At 42.6% G+C, this 20390-nt stretch overlaps 3 protein-coding genes across 5 annotated transcripts in view; 1 reads left to right on the top strand and 2 right to left on the bottom strand.

Annotated features, from left to right (window-relative positions):
* The window catches only part of ppp3ccb (protein phosphatase 3, catalytic subunit, gamma isozyme, b), a 31036-nt gene extending 26650 nt beyond the window's left edge, over positions 1-4386 (bottom strand). For all 3 annotated transcript variants that reach the window (XM_084382338.1, XM_084382339.1, XM_084382340.1), the window contains exon 1: positions 3816-4386. In XM_084382338.1, the coding sequence (XP_084238464.1) occupies positions 3816-3867 (52 nt within the window). In that variant the 5' untranslated portion in view covers positions 3868-4386. The remainder of the gene's footprint in view (positions 1-3815) is intronic.
* Positions 4387-7769: 3383 nt separating this feature from the next.
* LOC311274711 (myosin light chain 5-like) lies at positions 7770-10091 on the top strand (the record flags this gene model as incomplete). Its single annotated transcript, XM_084382623.1, has 6 exons — positions 7770-7877; positions 7948-8023; positions 8104-8208; positions 8716-8794; positions 8875-8923; positions 9990-10091. Exons 1-6 carry the CDS (start codon positions 7842-7844, stop codon positions 10089-10091), a joined length of 447 nt encoding a protein of 148 aa, XP_084238749.1. The 5' UTR covers positions 7770-7841.
* Positions 10092-10741: 650 nt separating this feature from the next.
* hpse (heparanase) lies at positions 10742-20031 on the bottom strand. The gene is made up of 12 exons (XM_084382622.1): positions 19578-20031; positions 18660-18784; positions 17706-17834; positions 16986-17159; positions 15845-16016; positions 15036-15083; positions 14286-14379; positions 14093-14199; positions 13684-13798; positions 12933-13057; positions 12698-12844; positions 10742-11282 (listed from the first exon to the last, which is right to left on the bottom strand). The coding sequence occupies exons 1-12, from the start codon at positions 19880-19882 to the stop codon at positions 11123-11125; spliced, it is 1701 nt and encodes a 566-aa protein (XP_084238748.1). The 5' UTR covers positions 19883-20031; the 3' UTR covers positions 10742-11122.
* Between the last annotated feature and the right edge of the window lie 359 nt (positions 20032-20390).

The following is a 20390-nucleotide window of genomic DNA, read 5'->3' as shown; positions in this document are numbered from 1 at the left end:
AATAATAATTCTAATCAATTCAGCTCGTTTGGTCTATTAAACGTCAGAAAGTAGCAAAAAGGCCATCAAAGTTGGCAAGAACACAAGTTGACATCTTCAGGCATCTCACCAAGAAAACATTGAGAACAATTAATCAATAACCAAAATGGCTGCCAGCTCATCTGCTGTCAATCGTTTCAGCTCAAATTCTAAATCAATCGAATTTATAAAAAAGGCAGAAACTTGCCGTTTCTCCTCTGTGATGATCTGAAGCGTTTCTCTCATTAGAAACTGAGTTGATGTTTTTCAGACGACTCAAGCAAACGACACCTGAAGCTCTGATCCGTTATCAGATGTTCTGACGGTCCGTAAACATTAAAGTCATCTGAAGGCTAACGAGCAGAACCTTTGATAATGAAAGCAGCTGCTAGCTGCAGCTGTAGCGTGTCTTTGACTCATTAACTGTCCCAAGGAAGACAAAGTCAACCTCACTTGTACAAACTTCCCTCGGGCCGATCCTAAACATCTGTGACATCATCTCAATGTAAAGTATACGGGCAGAGCGGAGACTCGTGGGCGGAGCCAGCAAGAGAAACTCTCCTGCACCTGACGCACGACCAGGAAGTAAACCTGGAGGCGAGAACAGGTTTGTGGCGTGACTTCCTGGCTGACCAGCAGCCTGAAGAGGGCAGCTTTAATGAAGTAACGCTTTACACTCCTAAACCCTCCTAACACACTGAGCCTATCATACGTGTCACACACACACACACACACCTGAACTAACCTGCTGCTTCACTACACACTAAAACACAGCGGCGGCTCGAGGCGATGACCAGATTATTTTATGGAAATGATGTTAATTAAAGCGAGCGTCACACAGCGAGGCTGGACATCAGTCAGTGTCTGATGACGTCTTCATTAACGCTGCGTGACGTTTTTGTCCAACAGTCATTAACAACATTTTACACACTGAAGCTGTAAGTCGATCACACTGCTGACTGACGGTCAGACTGTCAACTGTCCTGTGACCAGTTCATCATCACGTTTATAATAATGCAGCTGTTTCATACAGGAGACGAGCAAATACTCATGATGATGATTTTCATGATTCATTTATTAATCGTTGAATCTGTGATGAAAAATGTTCATCAGAGACGAAAGTGACGTCTTCAAGTTGCTTCTTTTGTCAAACCAACAGTCCAAAACCCAACGACTCTTCATGTCCTGTCGTCCTCACTGAAGGACAAAGAAAAGCAGCAAACCTTCACACTGAAAAACGTGAAAGTGACTGAGACTCCAGTCTGCAGCGAACGTCTTACTCTTCAGGTTTCACCACCACAGAAAGCTTTTGTTTCTGTCTCCACTTCTGTCCACGTTCACTCTCTCTCTCTATCAGACCACATTTATACATTATTAAATCAATAATCTGACAAAACATCAAGAGCTACAACCCGATCACACATCCTGTTGTACAGTGTCAGTGTTCAGCCTGAAGTCTTTCTGACAGCATCGTCGTCTAAACCCTCTGCAACACCTCAACGTGTTGGTGAGTGATAGAAAAGGAAGCAGACTTAAACATCTTCCCCCAGTATACTGCGTGTCTACTGTACCTGTACACTCCAGTAAAAAAGGTTAAAGACAGTTAGCTCTACTGCCACAGATCAGACTTTATTTTGTTCTGATGTTGGTCCAAACACAGCAGAGGTCGACCGATACCAATTATTAGAGATCAAGACTGAAAACTGATATTCATCTACAGTAAAAATAAAACCACAGTTTACTCGAGTACTGTTTTCAGGCACTTTACTTAAGTATTTCCATTTTCTGCTACTTCGTTCTTCCTCTTACATTTATTTGATACATTCAGATTACAAAGTAGCAAAATTTCAAATTATTTTATTTCATCTGCAATCTGACAGAAACAAACTGAATATCTGCGTGTTAATCTGCGTGTTATATTTATTGTTGAGAAGATTAACTGAACTTTTGTGACGTTATCTCTTAAATCAGATAGTTCAGCATTAGTGGCTGATGTGTAGCTTTGCTGTGACATCACTTCCTCCCTCTTCCCCCCTGAAGGGACGGCTCTTGTGGTCGAGGATACTGGTTTTGATCTACTTGCTGGTCACAGCATCAAAAAGCTTAAAAACCTCGGTGCACGTGTCCACGTGTGCCAGTGAGAACAGAAAAATGGAAACCAACAGCTGAAACGTCCCGATTCTGTATTTCATAGTCCTGCTGGCGAAAACGAAGGTGATCAAACCTACTGAGAAAAGAGGCCGAGCCGAACAGCAGAAACCCAGAATCACTGCGTCCTGTGTGAGAAGACTGTGGTCCACTTTAACTAATTATTGTGTTACTGGAGGATGAGGTGCTGATAAAGTCACACCAGGAAGGCTCGGACCAACTGACCCGAAGGATCAACATAACGCGTTTCTGCTATAAAATATCAGAACAAAATGTTGATCAGTGTTTTTTGTCCACAACACAAAAATATTCAGTTTACTGTCACAGAGGAGGAACGAAACCAGGAAATACTCACATCAACAAGCTGACAGCAGAGACCCGACTGATAAATCGATTATAAAAAATAGTTATAAATAGCGATTGATGTAATAGTTGACAATTCATTGATTGATCGTTGCAGCTCATGATGATACACTGACGGCTGGTCTGTTTGTTGGACTGTTTCTGTCACTACATGAGTCCGATCACTACGGAGGCGTCGACACGTTAGCAGTGGGAATACAGGAGGAAGAACTAATTGGGTCACAGAATTTGGTGCAACATCGGTGTCACAAGATGTCACAATGTGGAGCTCAAAAATGATTCCCGCCAGAATAAATCGTCCTTCCAACAACCTGACAGGAGTGTGTGTGTGTGTGTGTGTGTGTGTGTGTGTGTGTGTGTGTGTTGAGCATATCTGCAAACACACCTGACCCAGCTGCACAGTTAGGCATTCAGGGCTGCAACTGAGGACCATCGTTATCAATTAATCTGCTGATTATTTTCTCAATTAATCAGATGATGTGTGGGGTGTAACGTGAGAATCATCTCGTCTTCAATCCTCTTGTCTGATCACACACATGTCAGACTGTGGAGTCAGAATGTTAATAATCGATTATGAAAACAGTTTTCTGTCATCGAGCGACAGATTCATAAACTGCTCCACTGTGTTGAACTCGGACTCATGGTGTCCTGGGAGGAAATTGTCTCCACAGCTGGTTTAATAAAGACTTTCTTGTCTTCAGAAAGTCATTTTCTAAAAAAGAAAAAAAAACAGCTGTTGGAAAGGGAGGGGTTGTGTTATAATCAGGCCAACACACACACACACACACACACACACACACACACCTCCTGCATTCATTACCAACACTGCAGCGTTGCATTTACATCCACAACCATTAAATGTTGCACCACACGACGCCTGCCGCCACACAGACAGCGGGTCCTGCCGCTGGGCTGCAGACAGGACCCGGGTGAACCTGAACCACGTTAACGGTTGAATGTCAAACGCAGGGCTGACATCTGGCACTCCGGACAGCTAAGCTAACCCGCTAACTCATTAGCAGTCGCTGGATTGATTAACTTGCACAGCCGAGGCTGCCTGACCCGTCCCCGCGGTGTGGAGAGGCGGCAGTCAGCGCCGCGATCCACCGGGCTCGACCACGGGGAAAAAACAAAAGCAGCCCGGAGTAAATTAACTGTTAGCGGGCTGATTGACATCCAGCGGCGCGCTCAGCTGCCCTGCTCACATTTAGCCAACTAGCTGTGACAGCAGCCCCGTTAACTTCCTGCACCCGTCAACAGAAAATAAAGAAATAAATGCCACGTACCTTTGATGGGCCGCTCGGTGGTGGACAGTTTGTTTGGGTCTTTGGCCGACATCCTCCCTGCGGGCGGGCTGCGGGCGGACAGTTCGCTGAATTCCTGACTAAACTTGATAAATTCCTTCCTAGCTAGCTAGCTAGCTGGGGTGAGCTAGCCGCGCTAGCTAGTTATGTGTCAGCAGCAGCGCTTCGCTCCGCACAGTGCGACCGAGCCGAGCCGAGCCGAGCCGGGCTGAGTTAAAGCTGACGGGGGAAGGGAGAAGGGGGGAGATGTGTTTAACTAACAAATTAAAGCTTCTCCTGTGAGCCGTGCTCCGCGCTGCAGCGGTGCCGAGCTGCTGTCAGTGGGTGTCGGATGAATCGATGGTCCAGGAAACGGCCCGGCCGCCGCCGATGATGCCTTCAGGAGCAGCGAGCAGTGCGTCAGATCATATCTCAACTTTATCCCTTTATTCTTGGACGAGCTGCATCTGTTACAGGCCGCTGGGCTCTGCTGCTCTGTCGTGATCCGATGTGTCGTCCAGACCCTCTGTCGGATTACAATAATCCGCCGCAAGCGGATTTCCTACAACACGGCTCAACGCGGGGGGCTGTGGGTAGTGTAGTATTAATGCGACGCGTTCACGGTCCGCTGAGCCGCGTGTTAACTGTAAGATTAGATCTCTTCAGTATATCAGACTTCATGTTTCACCGTTTGAAAAGTTAACGTGTGATTGTGTTTAAGTTTTACAAAACAAACAGATATTCAAAAAGCAGCGGTGGGAAGTAACTAATTACATTTGTGTTACTCAACTACAAGTACTACAGTACATTACTGAGTATTTCCATACTTCACTGCATCACAGAGGAAGTAATGTACTTTATACTGCACTGCTTGTACTTGATCACTGTAGTGGCTTTGCGCTGTTTTATATTAATAATACAAATATCATTTATGATGTATTATTTATTGATCCATTGGTGAAAGTCAGAATCCACCTGGAAGTATAATAAGTAAAGTACTTATACGCTTTGATGCTGATACTTTGGTACTTTTACTCAGGTAAACGTGCTTGTTCAGTATTTCTGTGGTTTTGAGTATTGAGCTCAAAAGTAGAATAAATAAGAATCATAAATTAAGTAACACAAAATGATCAATGTAGCAGTGTGAAAATACTTTAGTACAAGGAAACGTCTTTGATCCAAACGTTACTTAGGTCAAATTAAAGAAGTTGCCTACTATTATAATGTTGTAGTGTGTTTTATATTAAATATTCATGTAACCAGAGTACAGATGAGAACAATGACTCACTGGAGTGAAGTATAATAGGCTAATATGAATAATAATAATAATAATAACAATAATAATAATAATAATAAAAATGGTCTTGTACGTCATTGCCGAGGTATTTTGAAACTTGTTTCTCTGTTTCTACCAAACTCCATTCTCAAATTTAGCAATTTAAAGTTGCCTTGCTATCTGCTTCTAGTGCATGTTACTCAGATAAGAGCTAAACTCAAACTGGTTTTTTTGCCATTGTTTAAAAAAATAAAATAAAAGCGCATTTTGAAAAGATTGTCACCTGCGGTTTCCTTTAACAGAGGCAGGAGTGGTGAGAGGGCGCGTCTCTGTTATAAAAGTTTGAACTCTAGTTATAGTTAGTGCAGCTTTTCAGGTCTTTTCTGTGCCGATTTTGAGAGATAACACAGTTGATTTGTAATAGAACACAACAAGTCGTCTAAGAGTTATATATTATTGTCGATATACAAAGATAAATTAAATTGTTAGTTTTTTCTATGGAGTCTGGTATCAGGTTTGTCACTTTTTACACATTTTACAGCTCAGTCTCAGCTGATTGAACACACTGCTGCTGATATTCTGCTATAAATTAGCTTCTGGTTAACAAGGATAAAACAAGTCATTAAATGCAAGATGAGACATGAACACAACGAGGAGCTGGACAGAAAGATTACAGCGCCGCCCTGTGGACATTCACCAAACTGCAGCACCATGTTGACACAAAGAGCTTTAATAAATTACAATTCAGAATATTCAGTCAGACAATGGACATTTTCTGTCTTTGTTGTCTTTGTATAGAGGATAAACACGTTTACGTTATTAAATAGGAATATTATTTTTTATTAAAGTGTATTTGTTATTTAAGCTTTCTTTCCTGAGAACAATATTGATCCTTTTATATGAATGGACGATGATTTAAACGGCCTAATTAAACACAGTTGATTACAAATGTGCTTATAAATAATTTAGCTATGATGCAAACCTCCTGCAGTGACGTGACGGATCCAGTGTGTTTACAACGTGTTATTAACCACCTTAACAAAGATCATAGTTTTATCAAACACAAACGTGATTTAAATGTTCAGATTTCATTTTAAGACGGCGTCAAATCCAACGAGACAACAGAGACAGTCCCTCTCAGACGTCCTCCAATAATATCAGAACAGTCAGACTCAGGTCTTTTGTGATTATCTTAGTTCTCAGACACTGAGAGAAGAATCTGAGCTCACCTGAATCTTACCTGATCATTAATGATCACAAAGATGTCGTCACTATAACTTTAACTCAACTCGAACATGTCAGGGGTCGAGGTGAAGTCTGAAGTGAGTCTTCTGTGGAAGATGGTGAGTTTTAGGGCTAAACACTAAGAGGAAGTCAATAGGTTCATTAAATTGTTAGTTTTTTCTATGGAGTTTGGCATCAGGTTTGTCACGTTATCGACTGTTTGACTTCACCATCCTACACTTTCTCACGTTATAGCAGAAGCACAATCAGCTGTGTTGTGCACACACACACACACACACACACACACAGTCTGACTCTCCTAAACAACTGAAGTAGTGGGACTTGTTTTAAAGTGTTTGGGTGAACTGTTCCTTTAAGTTTTTCCTATAAACAGATTATTGGCTGCCAGGACTGATGGATGGGTGATGATGGTTCTTTAAGCTCAAATAAAAGCAGTTTTTCACAAAAGAAACCAAATGACTGGACTCTTCTCAGTCTTATTTAAAGCTGAGCTCTGTGAAGAACAAACGTGAGTCCAGACGAGCGTCTGGAAATAGAAACACTTTAAAAGGTTCTGATCAGCAGCAGCAGTTGTCGGCCCTCCGGAGAACCCGACTTTTACCCAACATCCTGCCCATGTAAGGGGAACTTTGCAGGGCCCCGGGGGTCCCGCTTCGGTCCAGACCCGTCCCTGAAGAACCGGCTTCATCCACGCTGTCATCACGTCTCCTCACTGCGTCACACAGCTGCTGCATTTAAACCGTCTGCCCCCAAACCAGCAGCATCACAGAGCAGCAGACGATGGTACGTCCTCAACTCTTCACTCTGCATGTTTTAAAGACTTTCATCCTTTTTATCAGATCTATGATTTTAAATTAGACATTAACTTAAAGGGGCAGTCTGTAGTTTTGTAGAATAAATTAAAACTCTATTAATTAAAAGATCTTCATTGGCTGAAACAAACTAAATAATCAAACTGTCTTTGTTGTCATGACTGAATAAACAGACTGACCTTAAAGGAGTTTTATTTTGTTTATATGTGGCGGACCCTGCCACCTTTCTAGCTTCAAACAGTGTCCTGGGACCTTATTTCCTCTGAGAGCAGCCGGTTTATTCACTGATGGAAACAGTTTGTATTATTACCTCATTAATATTGTAAATATCAAAATTATGAGTTTGAATTTCTTCTGTAAAACTACAGAGTGCCTGTGTGACATATATCTGATTAATGGACCTGATAATATGAAGACAAACTGCTTTCAACGACTTAACAAGTTCATCATCTGCATAACAGCATACGGCTTCATATCACCAAGACCTGTCAACACACTTTAATGTGGAGAACTGGTGTAGTTGCCCTTTAATATCACACAGATCAGTCCAATCTCACCACATCTCTGATCACTCGTCTCCGTCTTTGTGTTGCGATGATAAAACGTTTCCATTGGTTGTTTCAGGCGAGCAGAAAGACAAAGAAGAAGGAGGGAGGCGCCAAGAGAGCTCAGAGAGCCTCGTCCAACGTTTTCTCCATGTTTGAACAAACTCAGATCCAAGAGTTCAAAGAGGTAAAGTCCTCATGAAGATTCAATCTCATTTAAAGTCTTTATCTCACGTGTGTTTGTCGGTTTAATGCAGGCGTTCACACTCATCGACCAGAACCGGGACGGCTTCATCGATAAAGAAGATCTCAAGGACACATACGCGTCTTTGGGTTTGTAGCTGCGATCACAGATAAACTCGGTGAGCAGGTTTCTGTCGGACGTGATGTGGACAGGTGTGCTGTCTCCACAGGTAAACTGGATGTGAAGGACAAAGAGCTGGAGGACATGCTGAGAGAAGCCACAGGCCCCATCAACTTCACCATGTTCCTCAACCTGTTCGGAGAAAAGCTGCACGGTGAGAAGTTCTCACATCCAAGATCTAGCTTCAAACAACAGTCAGAGTCAAGTATTGATTATACAGAGACAAGCTTCAGCTGCTCAGACCTGCGACTCACATCTGTCCTGCTGCAGATGATCGTGAACACAATGGGTCTATCACCAGACTCCCTTAACAAATGTGGTGATTTTAAGAGTTGTTGAGTTGAAGACACTTTATAAACTGTGTGAAACTCTGTCTCTGACTGAGACTGACTTATTTTGACCTTCTGGTAAATTAAGCAGAAGTTCTACATGAATCTGAAACCATCAGACGTGTGTGGAGCGATGAAGAAGCTGTGACCTTCCTCACATGTCTGGTTTCCATCATTTGACCTTTGACCGAGTCTTCTTCTTCTGCAGCAACTGGAGAAGTAGCTCCACCTGCTGTTCATCTCAACCAACCAATCAACTCAGATTCACTCTACAGGAAACTTGTCTCGAGTGTCTCTTCATGATCTTGTGCTTGTCTGTGGTTGATGTGCAGGTACTGACCCAGAGGACACCATCTTAAACGCCTTCAAAATGTTTGACCCTGACGCCAGAGGCTTCGTTCACAGAGACGAGTAAGTTCTCAGCGTGTTCACAGACGTCACTTTCGCTGCGTAGAGAAAATTATATTTGTGTCCTTTTTTTGTTTCTGCAGATTACAGAAACTACTGATGACACAAGCAGACAAGTTCACACCTGAGGAGGTGAAGTACCAAGTCATACTCGAGTAAAAGTAAAGATATCAAGTTAAAATATTACTTTGGTAAAAGTAACATGTAGTTACATCGACTGATTAACAACCTGCGTGATCAGTGTTTTGTTTCAACAGATAATATAATTTATTTCAAAAACTGATGCAGCATGTAATCTGCAAAGTAACTAGTAACTAAAGTGAGGCTATCAAATACATGTAGTGGAGTAAAACGTACAATACTTGCCTCTGAGAGGCAGCGGAGTAGAAGTGTACAGTAGTAGAAAATAGAAATACTCAAGTAAAGTACAAGTACCTTAAACATGTGCTTAAGTACAGCACTTGAGTAATTTGTACTTCCATCACTGAGATAAATGCTGCAACGTCTCATCAAGTACTTTGATGTAGAAACTCAAAATCTTACTGAGCTGAACTTTTGTCTAATTTTGAGTCAAAAACACGTAAAAACACTTCACACAGGAAACAACGTTCAGCTTTTATTTTGTTCTATCAGCAGATGTTTTTCTTTGTTGTTGCTGATTCATGAAGTCACATCGTCTCTCAGCGTTCATCGAGTCTTAAAAGTCAAAATTACTGATAATAAATCATTTTCTGTCTGTAGAGTCGAGTGTTTCTCCTGAATGGACTGAAGCCTTCAGCAACATTCTTGTTTCAACTTCTGACTGAACTTATTTGTGGAAAAGTGTTCAAACGTATTGAAATGCAGTCGTGGAAGAAGAACTCAGCAGTACTCGAGTACAAAAGTAGAAATACCACTGTGTAGTAATACTGTGATGATGTCACTGTCCTGTTATAAGTAAAACTACTAAAGTTTTAGCATCCTTATAAATAACATTTGCTTCTTTATTCTAAAATACAGCAGTTTTCTCTCTTCATCCCTTTAAAAACCATCATGTGTACTTTTAAAAAGGCTTCATGAGCAGTGTTTCGGCTGCAGAAGGCTGAAGGTGCTGAGCACAAGTATAAAGCAGTGAAATCATTTAAAGCTTCAGTGTTTTTCACAAAGTCTCCCGTCATCAGCTGATCGGCAGTATTGATGATTATTGCTTTAATTTCAGGTGAAGCAGATGTTCCAGTCGTCCAACATCGACGCAGCAGGACACCTGGACTATAAATCTCTGTGCTACATCATCACACACGGGGAGGAGCGGGAAGAATAAACCCAACAGAAATCTGCCTCGGTTCATCAGAACCACCGTCGCTCGTCTCAGCTCCAAATAAAAAGATTCACAGAAAACCTGAGTTGGAATTTATTGATCATTCGCCGTGTTGATCAGTTCGACCTCATCTCTGCTCCAGACTGAAATATGTCATCATGAAATGTGTTTCAGACGTTCATGTTCTCCTCAGATCACCTGTGATCACTGTATTGATCCTCTGACGTTTCATCTAGCGCCATCATCAGGTCGACATGTTAGCGTGTGCAACACTCAAACATCTGCAGAACTGATGACATCATCAGCCTCAGCTGGACTGTGTTTACTGATAATTGGCTAATGTTAGCATGCTAACACGCTAAACTGAGATGGTGAAAATGGTAAACGTTACACCTGCGAAACATTAGCACGTTAGCATTGTCATTGTGAGCATGTTAGCATGCTGATTTTAGCATTTTGCTCATAAATCAATGTGCCTCAATAAAGTTAGTGTCTTGGACACAAACTCAGCAAAGTTATGTGTATTTTTCATTTTCATTTGCTAATTTTAGCACGCTAACGTGCTAAAGTAAGGTGATGATGCATGTTTGTGAGCTGATGTTAGCACTTAGCTAGCTGCACTTACTGCACTATAAGTGGATGTAAAGCTGGACCGACGTGACAGAGGAACTTTATTTTCCTACAGAAAGACGCAGATGATGAATTCAGAGTTTAAAGTTTGGAAAAATAAAAATCTGAATTCTTCAGTCAGAGCTGAAATAAAACATTTGGTCCTAATCGTCCTCCGTACAGATGTGAGTCCGCCGGTGATTCTGGGATTTTAAGAGACTCAACCAACAGTTAGATCTGGTCTAAAGTTTCACCACAGCACAGCATCATTATAAAGTACGTAAGAAAACAAGTAGCATCAAAAATCTAAACCAAAGTCTCATCAGTTCAAGTCCTGTTGGTGCAGCGATAACAGTGTGTATGTCATCTGAGTCCGTGTGTGTGTGCGTGTGTGTGTGTGTGTGTGTGTGTGTGTGCGTGTGTGGTCAGACGCAGCCTGCAGCTCGAGCATCTGTGAGGACGAAGAAGGCCAGCGAGTACGCAGGAAGCTGCAGATGTTCAGCTGGAGGCAGACGGAGGCCTTTAAGGTCAGGAAGCGTTTTATCATCCACCATCTTCAACACGACTCCGTTCAGTCTGACGGACCTTCAGAAGAAAACACAGTCGGTCGACCATCATTAGCACGTTGACACAGTGTGGTACGTGTGAGCAGTGACGGCAGTATTACTGATCACATGATGACAGATCTTCTCACCTGACTCAGATTTTAAATCACACGTACTTCAGACGGGAGAATTAAAATAAATAAGGCCGACGCTCAGAGCGAGCGAGGACACAGTCAGCCGACCACTCGTACGTTTGTTATTATGTCTTTGAATCAGCTGCTGATTGAATTTACAGACAAACAACAGAACGGTTCATAACTCAGAGGAGCCAAAAACTTTAAATATCTCTGGATTAAGACTGTTGAAGAAACAAAAGACAGTTTGAAGATGTTTGAACAGTCATCGTCTCCTCCCTCCATGCTCATGGAAAGTCTCGTAGTCCACAGAACATTTCTGGAGCTTCACAGTAAAACAGAGTTGCAGCGTTCTGCTGAACACCTGAAGCAGCTGGAGATGATTCAAACATCAGATGTCTCCATGCAGCTCGTCTGCTGTGATCACAGAGATCACAACCTGATCTGAGGAGACGTTATTTAACCCTCGACATGCGGTCGAGCTCGAGCACCCACTTCAGACGGGGTGCGTGCCAACACTTTGATCTGAGCAGCTACAAGAAGGATTCAGCTTTAAAAAGTCTTTTCATATTCGGGGGAGGAGATGATGACTCCATAAATCCCCTCACATGTGCAGAACGTTTTTAAGTTTTCTTCAGTATCACAGTGATCCAGTGATAGTCGTCTGTACGTCCACAGGTTCACTGCTAACAGGAAGTGCTAACAGCTAATTCAGCAAAGTTTTAATGAGTTTTGAAGTTTTTTTTTGGTTGTTTTTCTGTTTTAAATCATCTCCAGCTGCTTCAGGTGTTCAGCAGAACGCTGCAACTCTGTTTTACTGTGAAGCTCCAGAAATGTTCTGTGGACTACGAGACTTCACCTGACTTTATATCATCAGGAGGAGACGATGACTGAGCCTGACTTTATATCATCAGGAGGAGACGATGGCTGAGCCTGACTTTATATCATCAGGAGGAGACGATGGCTGAGCCTGACTTTATATCATCAGGAGGAGACGATGGCTGAGCCTGACTTTATATCATCAGGAGGAGACGATGGCTGAGCCTGACTTTATATCATCAGGAGATGATGGCTGAGCCTGACTTTATATCATCAGGAGGAGACGATGGCTGAGCCTGACTTTATATCATCAGGAGGAGATGATGGCTGAGCCTGACTTTATATCATCAGGAGGAGACGATGACTGAGGTTTTGTATTTTTTTCTTTGGGTGAACTGTTCCTTTAATCTTAATTAAGAGCGTGTGATAAAACGTGACCTTCACATGACTGGAGGAGGAGGTTCAGGCTAACTCGGTGATAAATGGGTATATTGAGCGGCACCTGGAGTAGAGGCCCTCCTCCCCCGGCTGCTCCGACTGAAGAACAAAAGCCTCCACTGTGCCGGAGGAGACGAGGGCATGAATGGAGATCCTGGCTGGTTTCTTACTGAGGTTCATCGACATCAACGTGACCGCGCCGCTGCTGTACCTACAGAAACACACAGCGACGGGACGAGTCAGCACATGATGTCAGTAATGACACAGAGTAATAAAAGGTGACGTTAAAGCAGGAGGACCTGTTCCTGGTGGCACAGTGCAGATACAGCCGAACTCTTTTACTGCGAGCAACGCTGGAAGATGCTTCGATTTTCAAAACCTCTGGACCGACGAGTCTCTTGTAGAGAACAGACAACCAATAATCCTGAAAGAAGGTGGAGAAGAGTTCAGATCAGACTTTAGTCTACGCTCAGTCATCTGTAGTCGTGTTGGTGTCACCTCATGATTCATTCTCTCTTTTCTGCAGCTCCTGAGCGAGACATCTGTCCGTCCTCTCCTGGACGTTCACCAGCTCATCTCTAACAGCTGTTTGCTGCTTTTGTGCAGCTCGTTTGATGAAACTTAACTCAGTTTCCAGCTGCAGTCAACAGCTGTTTGCTAACATTTTAGCCAGCTAACTTATAAAAGATGATAACACGTGTTCACAGTTTGTTCTGATGCCCCCAAATGTATTTAATATTGGAAGTAAAACTACTGAATCTGCAGACAAGAAGCCAGTTTCTCTTCTTAACTGAGTGGTTGAATCTATAACATCTTCTTTTAAAGATCATCTAACTTTATAATCTTAATCTGTAAAGTAATTAGTAACTAAACTTGTCAAATAAATATAGTTGAATAAAATGAACAACGTTCCCCTCTGAAAAATACTGTACATGAAACTGATGAACCTGAACGCAACACAGAAAGTCTTAAACACACACTCGTCTTTAAGTGCTGCCACACACTCAATTAAAACATAAAGACAGTTATAAATTATTAAAGAAGTCTCACAGGAAGAGGATCCAGGTTGTCGTCGACCAGGTGATAACTGCCAGAACCAATAAACACCTGCCTCATCACCACGTCCAGGCCCAGTCGGGCTGCCAGGCCCAGTTTATCCAGCCACCTGCAGACAGCACACGTTCACAAACACGTGTTAGTAACAGTGTTGTACTCTGTGTCCAGATGATTCGATGATATATGAGACGACCATTTAAGAAAACGTTGCTGTTATTTTGAAGACTACACATGATTGTTGTTGTGAGGAGCAGGCTGTAAGGTCTGTCATGAGACCGGGGCTGCTGGGTAATCAGTAAACTCAATTAACTAAGCTGTTACTCCTGAGAAGCTCTCAGGGAACGAGCTCTGTTCGTCTCTGTGTGGTCTCGTGACTCGATGGCGTCTTCGTGCACAGACTCACATGAATCCTGCTACGAACGTGTCCGACAGTCCGACCGCTCCTCCTCCGTAGGCTGAGCTCGTCTCTCCGAGCCACACCGGCTTCCCAGGAGACGCCAGCTTCACTTTCTGAGCCGGGAGAGAAAACATCCAGTTTAACATGCAGACGTCACACGAGTCAGACACATCGGCCCACGTGTAGAGCTCGTCATCACCTCCAGGACTTCACCGGTCTTTAAGGCCAGAGTGTCCAGGACCTCCGGATCCAGAAAATCCTCCAGGGACGTGTCTCTGCCGTTCACATAATAACTAGGAGACAAGAGAGGGCACATGAGTGAATGAATGAATGAGTGAATGAACACAATCAACCTTATACGTATTTATAAAACGGTCAGGACAGTACGGCTCATGTCAGGATCCACATGAAGTTAGATTTTAACCATCAGTTCTATTCTTTAGAAACATTCAGAAGCTGACGACATTTCAAAGGTTTCAATCTTCACCTCTAAAGATGATCAATGATCATAATATCGATCTAATGATTTGTTGTTCACAATGTTCAGAGACTCTTCTTCATCTGCATCTTCCACTTTTATTCTTTAGACTAATTAAACGTCTCTAACAGTAAAACACCAGAACATGTCTGTTATGTATCGAAGCAAATTTCTGCCTGGTAAAGAAAAAGAAGAGGATTAAAAACTGGCTTGATGAAACAAATATTTCCATGTTAAATGACAATTATGTGCTACAAAGCCAAAGTTGTGATCTCGTCTGTTATTACTTGTATTTATTATTCATTCTATTTCAAACTGTTTGATTTGATTTAACTTTAACACATTGTTGGTGTGAGGTTAAACAAAGGTTAATAAATAGATGGAGTATTGTAGTATTCATGTGTACTTTGAGTCATAAACTCATAAACCAGTTTCTAAAGGTTGTGACCCACAACAGAACCAGTGACTCACTGGTGCCAGGTGCAGGCGTCCACCGCCTCAGCTCCGCTCTGCAGGAACCTGCAGCAGCAACACACAGACGGAGAACAGGTTCACTGCTACAGGCTGCACAAGTAGAGTTATTCAACCGGATTAATCTTTATTGGTACAACAGCAAACACCACGAACAGTGTGCAGATCCAGATGTTCTGGAGGAATAAACACCTGGAGGCTCTTTGGTTCAGGTTCTGATCCGGAGCCGTTTAGCGACGGGAGGAGAGCTCAGAGATTACTTTGAAACTTGTGCGATTAAAAAGTGGATTTATCTTCACTCCTGTTTATCGACCTGACTGCAGCAGTGATCCGGTGAGACTGCTGACTGGAGCTGGAGGGGAAATGTACTTTACTTCATGAACGTAACTTAACAGAGAGGAGACAGAGAACCAGAACCAGAACCAGAGTCTCTGCTGAGTGCTGACTTCACTCAGAGCTTCACCTGATGTTCAGTAAAGTAATGTGGCTGTTTGGGGAGAACAAACACTGCACCGATGTCATTTTAGACAATAAAGTTTATTGTTAAACTGTAAAATATGCCTCCCCTTTTATATATATCTTTGTCACAAGGGTTTGATAAACACATTTGATGGATCAATGCAAAAAATACTGGTGTACTTCTTAATCCCTTTTATCAGCACTGGCCACAAAAATCGAGTTTTTCAGGCTCTAATTTGTTCAAGAATTGATGAAGGAAAAGTCTCATTATTTAGATTTTCTGATATAAATGAATGTGCAGATGATGAAACATCTGATGTCTATAAAAACATCGTCATTGTGTCTCTCACCCCTCCAGGATGTCAATCCTGTGGTCTCGTGGCTGACCGACGTCCGGCCCGAATAGTCCGGCATCGTGGTAAAGTTTGGATTCTGACATCATCTCTCTGAGACGGGTGAAATCCTGTCCGAGCTGATATCCATCCACTCGAATCCCCGCCTTCTTCTCATAGCTGTTTGGCTCTGAAAACAAACACACAACGTCACGTTCAGTTCAACAGGACTGTTTCAACAGCAGCACCGTCCACGTCCAATAAAATGCCCTCTGATGTCTCACTTCCTGTCTAACTGGAACAGAAAACCAACAAATTGCTTCCAGACAGGTTAAGAACAGATACACTGAGATAACTTCCTGAGCAGCTCACATCGCATGAAAACACGGAAGTGAAACTCAAACCTCAGATAAAGAGACCGCAGGGTTTCAATATTACTGGAACTTCCCTCCAATAATGAGCAAGAAGTACAAAATTACACCACACGAAGTATTTAAAGTGAAGTCTGCAGTTACTTTCTTCATTCTTCTTCATGTTCAGACTCGTGTGTGTCCTAACACGTATTGTGTTTGTATCACAGCCATTTTTGGTGAACACACACTCTGTATATCTGACTCAATCACACACACAACGTCCGGCTGCCACAAGTACACAAATTAGAATCAATCCACAATGACAACAGTCTCGAACAAACACACTATTTCCTCCGTTTGTTGATATTAGTGTGCAGATATCGTCTTCATCCTCGCGTGCTAACAAACAAAAACAAGCTACTGTTCATTAGAAAATAACTTTAATGTCTTTGTTAGCGACTCAAACACATCTCAGGGGCTAAAACTTATGTGTGCTAAAAAACAAAAGCATGCTCGAAATTTACACTAGCACGCTAACTATGCTAACTGTCAATGCATTGCTCTGAAATTAGAAGTCCGGTGATTAATGCCTGAAATGCTCACTAGAGCACCAAATGCTGCTGAAAATAGTCCCCAACTAATGCACCATTTCATTACTGAACCTTTTTAGCCTTGCTAGCATAATGGCTCAATATGCACGTTTGTTGGCAAGCATTACTTTGGAAAGCCCATAAAAAATATAAAAATGTGTTGTCTTTTAGATTGATATGAATATAAATGCAAACATTCAGATATTAGTTGTGCACCGTTGCCGAGCTCCCAGGACATCCGGTACTGTTTGGATTCACAGTACTGCAGCAGCGAGCGGGCGTTGCTGCTGTTCCAGGTGTTGTCGGCTGTTCTGAGGAGGGCGTTCAGCCCGAAGATCAGATCCATCCCCGAGCAGTTGGTGAAGGAGTGCAGCAGGTCTACAGTGAACTCTGTCACAGGAGGAGGACAACAGTCGTCACACCCGAGCATAACTGTACTTATATCAGGCACACGAAGTAGACAGAAATTCAAACTACAAATTAAGATAATTTCTATCTTCATTGGTCTGTAAAAAATAGACATCTAGTAATTAATAACTGTACAGCTCTCAAGTAAGAGTCAAAGTGAGAACCACAGCGTCCCAAACTATTGATAAGCAGAAGAGAGAAAAGTGTTGAGTGTCATCTGCATAGAATGACATGATACATGACGTTTTCTTATATAGTTGCTAAACAGGAGCATGAACATTAAAAAGCTGTGGTCCAAACATCGACGCCTGAGGAACACCTTTGGAAACCCTTTGAAAATGAACGTCCTCCAGATCAACAGTGTCAAAGGCAGCAGGGAAGAAGTAAAGTTAAAGTATAAAACAAAACATTTTTGGATCGGCGTTGATCCCAAAGTCTGGTTGTTTCAGTGTTGTTGTTGAATCTGAAACCAGACTGGAGCACATCCTGTTAACTGTGTGAGAAACTCAGGCTGAGGATAAGTCGTACCTGTGAACTTCACCCGTTTGTACTTCCTCTGCAGATCTTCTCTCATCAGGATCATCTTCTGTTGGGTCCACTCGTTCTTCAGCTTCTCCTCCAGCCACGAGGGCAACTCCAGTTTATCACAGGATCGTTCTGACAACAAGATGAGTGTCATTTTTATTCACATTCCATTTCAGGTATGATCTACGGGTTAACTTGCTAACAGGATAACAACAGGCTAACATGCTAACAACAGGCTAACAAGTCAACAAGGTACACATGCTAATAACAAGCTTACCGTTAACATGCCAACATGAATACAACAGGCTAACAACTGGCTAACATGCCAACAACAGGCCTGTGGCCAAAGAGGTACACATGCTAACAGCGAGCTTAAAGGTTAACATGCTAACAGGAAAACAACAGGCTCACTGGCATACAAGTGGTCCAACAAGTTACACAGGCTAACATGCTAACAAGCACTATGGTTGGATTAATGTGAAAACACAGTACATTGCTGTAATATGTAATATTTATATTTCCATGAACTACAGACACCTTTTACAGTCTGATGATGTAATTGTACATCAAGATACTGTATTTCCACAGTAAATGATTGTATTTAGGTTAATGTAGAAACACAATAATTAACTGTGATCTGTTTTACGGTAAAATACAGTAAACTGCAGTGAATTTACTGCAGTTATGAGCTGGTACTTCACTGTAAATGAAACTCTGTGTGGAGAGATGATCGTCCAGTTGTTTGTGTACTTTTGTTTCCAGTATTTTTCTGAGGAGGGAAGTTTAAAGGTTCGTAAACACACCACAAAGAACAAGTATGAACATGTCTGGCCTGATGACGTCTGCCTGGGAGGAAGTAGATCTAAAAAGAAATCCCCCTCCAGCACAAAGAAATCAGAACAGCACCATGACGAGCGGAGCGTTCGGCTCCGGCTGCAGTTACCTGCAGTTAGTTACCTGCAGCGACACCTGAGGCCGGCGGAGGCCTCTGAGGGGTGAACACCATGAAGTCTTGTCTGGTCCCGCCAAATCTTAAAAAAGCCGGAGTGAGTGCTCTCGCCAGCGTTCTTATCTTTGGAGAGCTGCAGGAGACAAAGAGCTGGATTTATTGATCCTGACTCTCAGTCCAGATCTGATCAACACGTTATTAGTAGAATCGATCAATTATTCATTGATTATTATTCATTTGGACTGTGTGTTCTGCAAAAACAACATTAAGTTGATTAAAAGTTACTTTTTGAACTCATTTTAAAAATGTGGGAGAAAGAAAAAGAAAACAACAACAACAACAACAACAACAACACAGATCACACACACACCTTCACCTGGCGGCCATTTTGGATTTAAAGTCTCTTAAACGTATGAAAAAGTGTTTAAGTTATGTCGTCATAGCAACACTCAGATATTAGAGGCTCGGGTGAAGTAAACAAAATGTTAAAGCAGTAATCAACAACACTGAGAAGCGGTGGTGGAATGTAACTAAGTACATTTACTCGAGACAGTTTGAGTTACTGTGCAGATTACAGATTACAGATTACCTGCTGCATCACAGCCAGACTAGATTTTTTTACAGGACATAAATGTAAATAATCAGTTACTTGTACTTCGGATACTTAAGTTAATTTAATAGATACTCGGATACTTTAAGACGTTTACTCGAGTACTTTTGTGTGACTTTCACTTCTACAAAGTAACAAGTATGAACAAGTTCTCGTTACTTTTACTGGAGTGAACTGCTGAACAGTCCGAACCCGTCTGGTGGTTTCAGGCTGAAGCTGTGTGAAACTGACTCCGACAGTCAGAACCGGTCGGTCCGACAGTCAGAACCGGTCGGTCCGGAGCTGAGCGGGTCCCACAGACGCGGACTGGACTCACCTCAGCAGGTACATGAACTTCTCCTCTGACGCCAGGCTGGCGTCGATGGTGACGGACAGAAAGCGCCGGTCCACCCGGCGGATCAGCGCGGACAGATCCGCCGTCACCGCCGCGTCCAGACCCTCCGAAGAGTTCTGGTTCTGGATCCTGAGGTGGAGCCCGTGAGTGTGAGACCAGAGGACACACAGCAGCACCGACACCGACACACACTTCATGACTGCTGCCGACACACACGCTGCACACACACTTCCTGCAGCGCTTCCTCTGTTCAGCCGCTTCACATGATCACACCGGAGCCGGAACATCTCCGGGTCGGTCCGGACTCACGGAGGACCAGTGTTGTAAAGATAAAATGTGACTTTAGTAGAAGTTAAAGTCACTTTAAGAAAAGTCCTGAAATATAAAATGTGATATAAAGTGTCAGTGGGTCACGTGACCCGCAGGCTGGTTTTATTACAACTAATTTATTTTCTGTACAAATATTAATTAAAAACACCTGAGGGGCTCAAACATCCGGTTCAGACAGGTGTCTCATTTAACAGTACAAGAAGATAAGAAATGTCACGTCATCAATTAAAACTGATGTTTATAGAAAAAGTTTGATGTCAAACATCAAAGTAAAACTCAGAAATCAGCATGCTAACGTTAGCTTCAGTGTTAGCTTCACCGTTAGCTTCAGTGTTTGCTTCACCGTTAGCTTCCCTGTTAGCTTCACAGCAGATCCACTGCAGTTAGTGGCTGTAAATATTGATCAGCTGATCTGAACTATGAACCACATCAGGAGCTGCGACCTGCTTTAACTCGTGATGAGAC

This window comes from Pagrus pagrus (genome assembly GCF_965226575.1).
Source record: "Pagrus pagrus genome assembly, chromosome: 19".
Lineage (NCBI taxonomy): Eukaryota > Metazoa > Chordata > Actinopteri > Spariformes > Sparidae > Pagrus > Pagrus pagrus.
The sequence above is the reverse complement of the archived record's forward strand: the minus strand, read 5'-3'. Positions and strand labels throughout refer to the sequence as shown.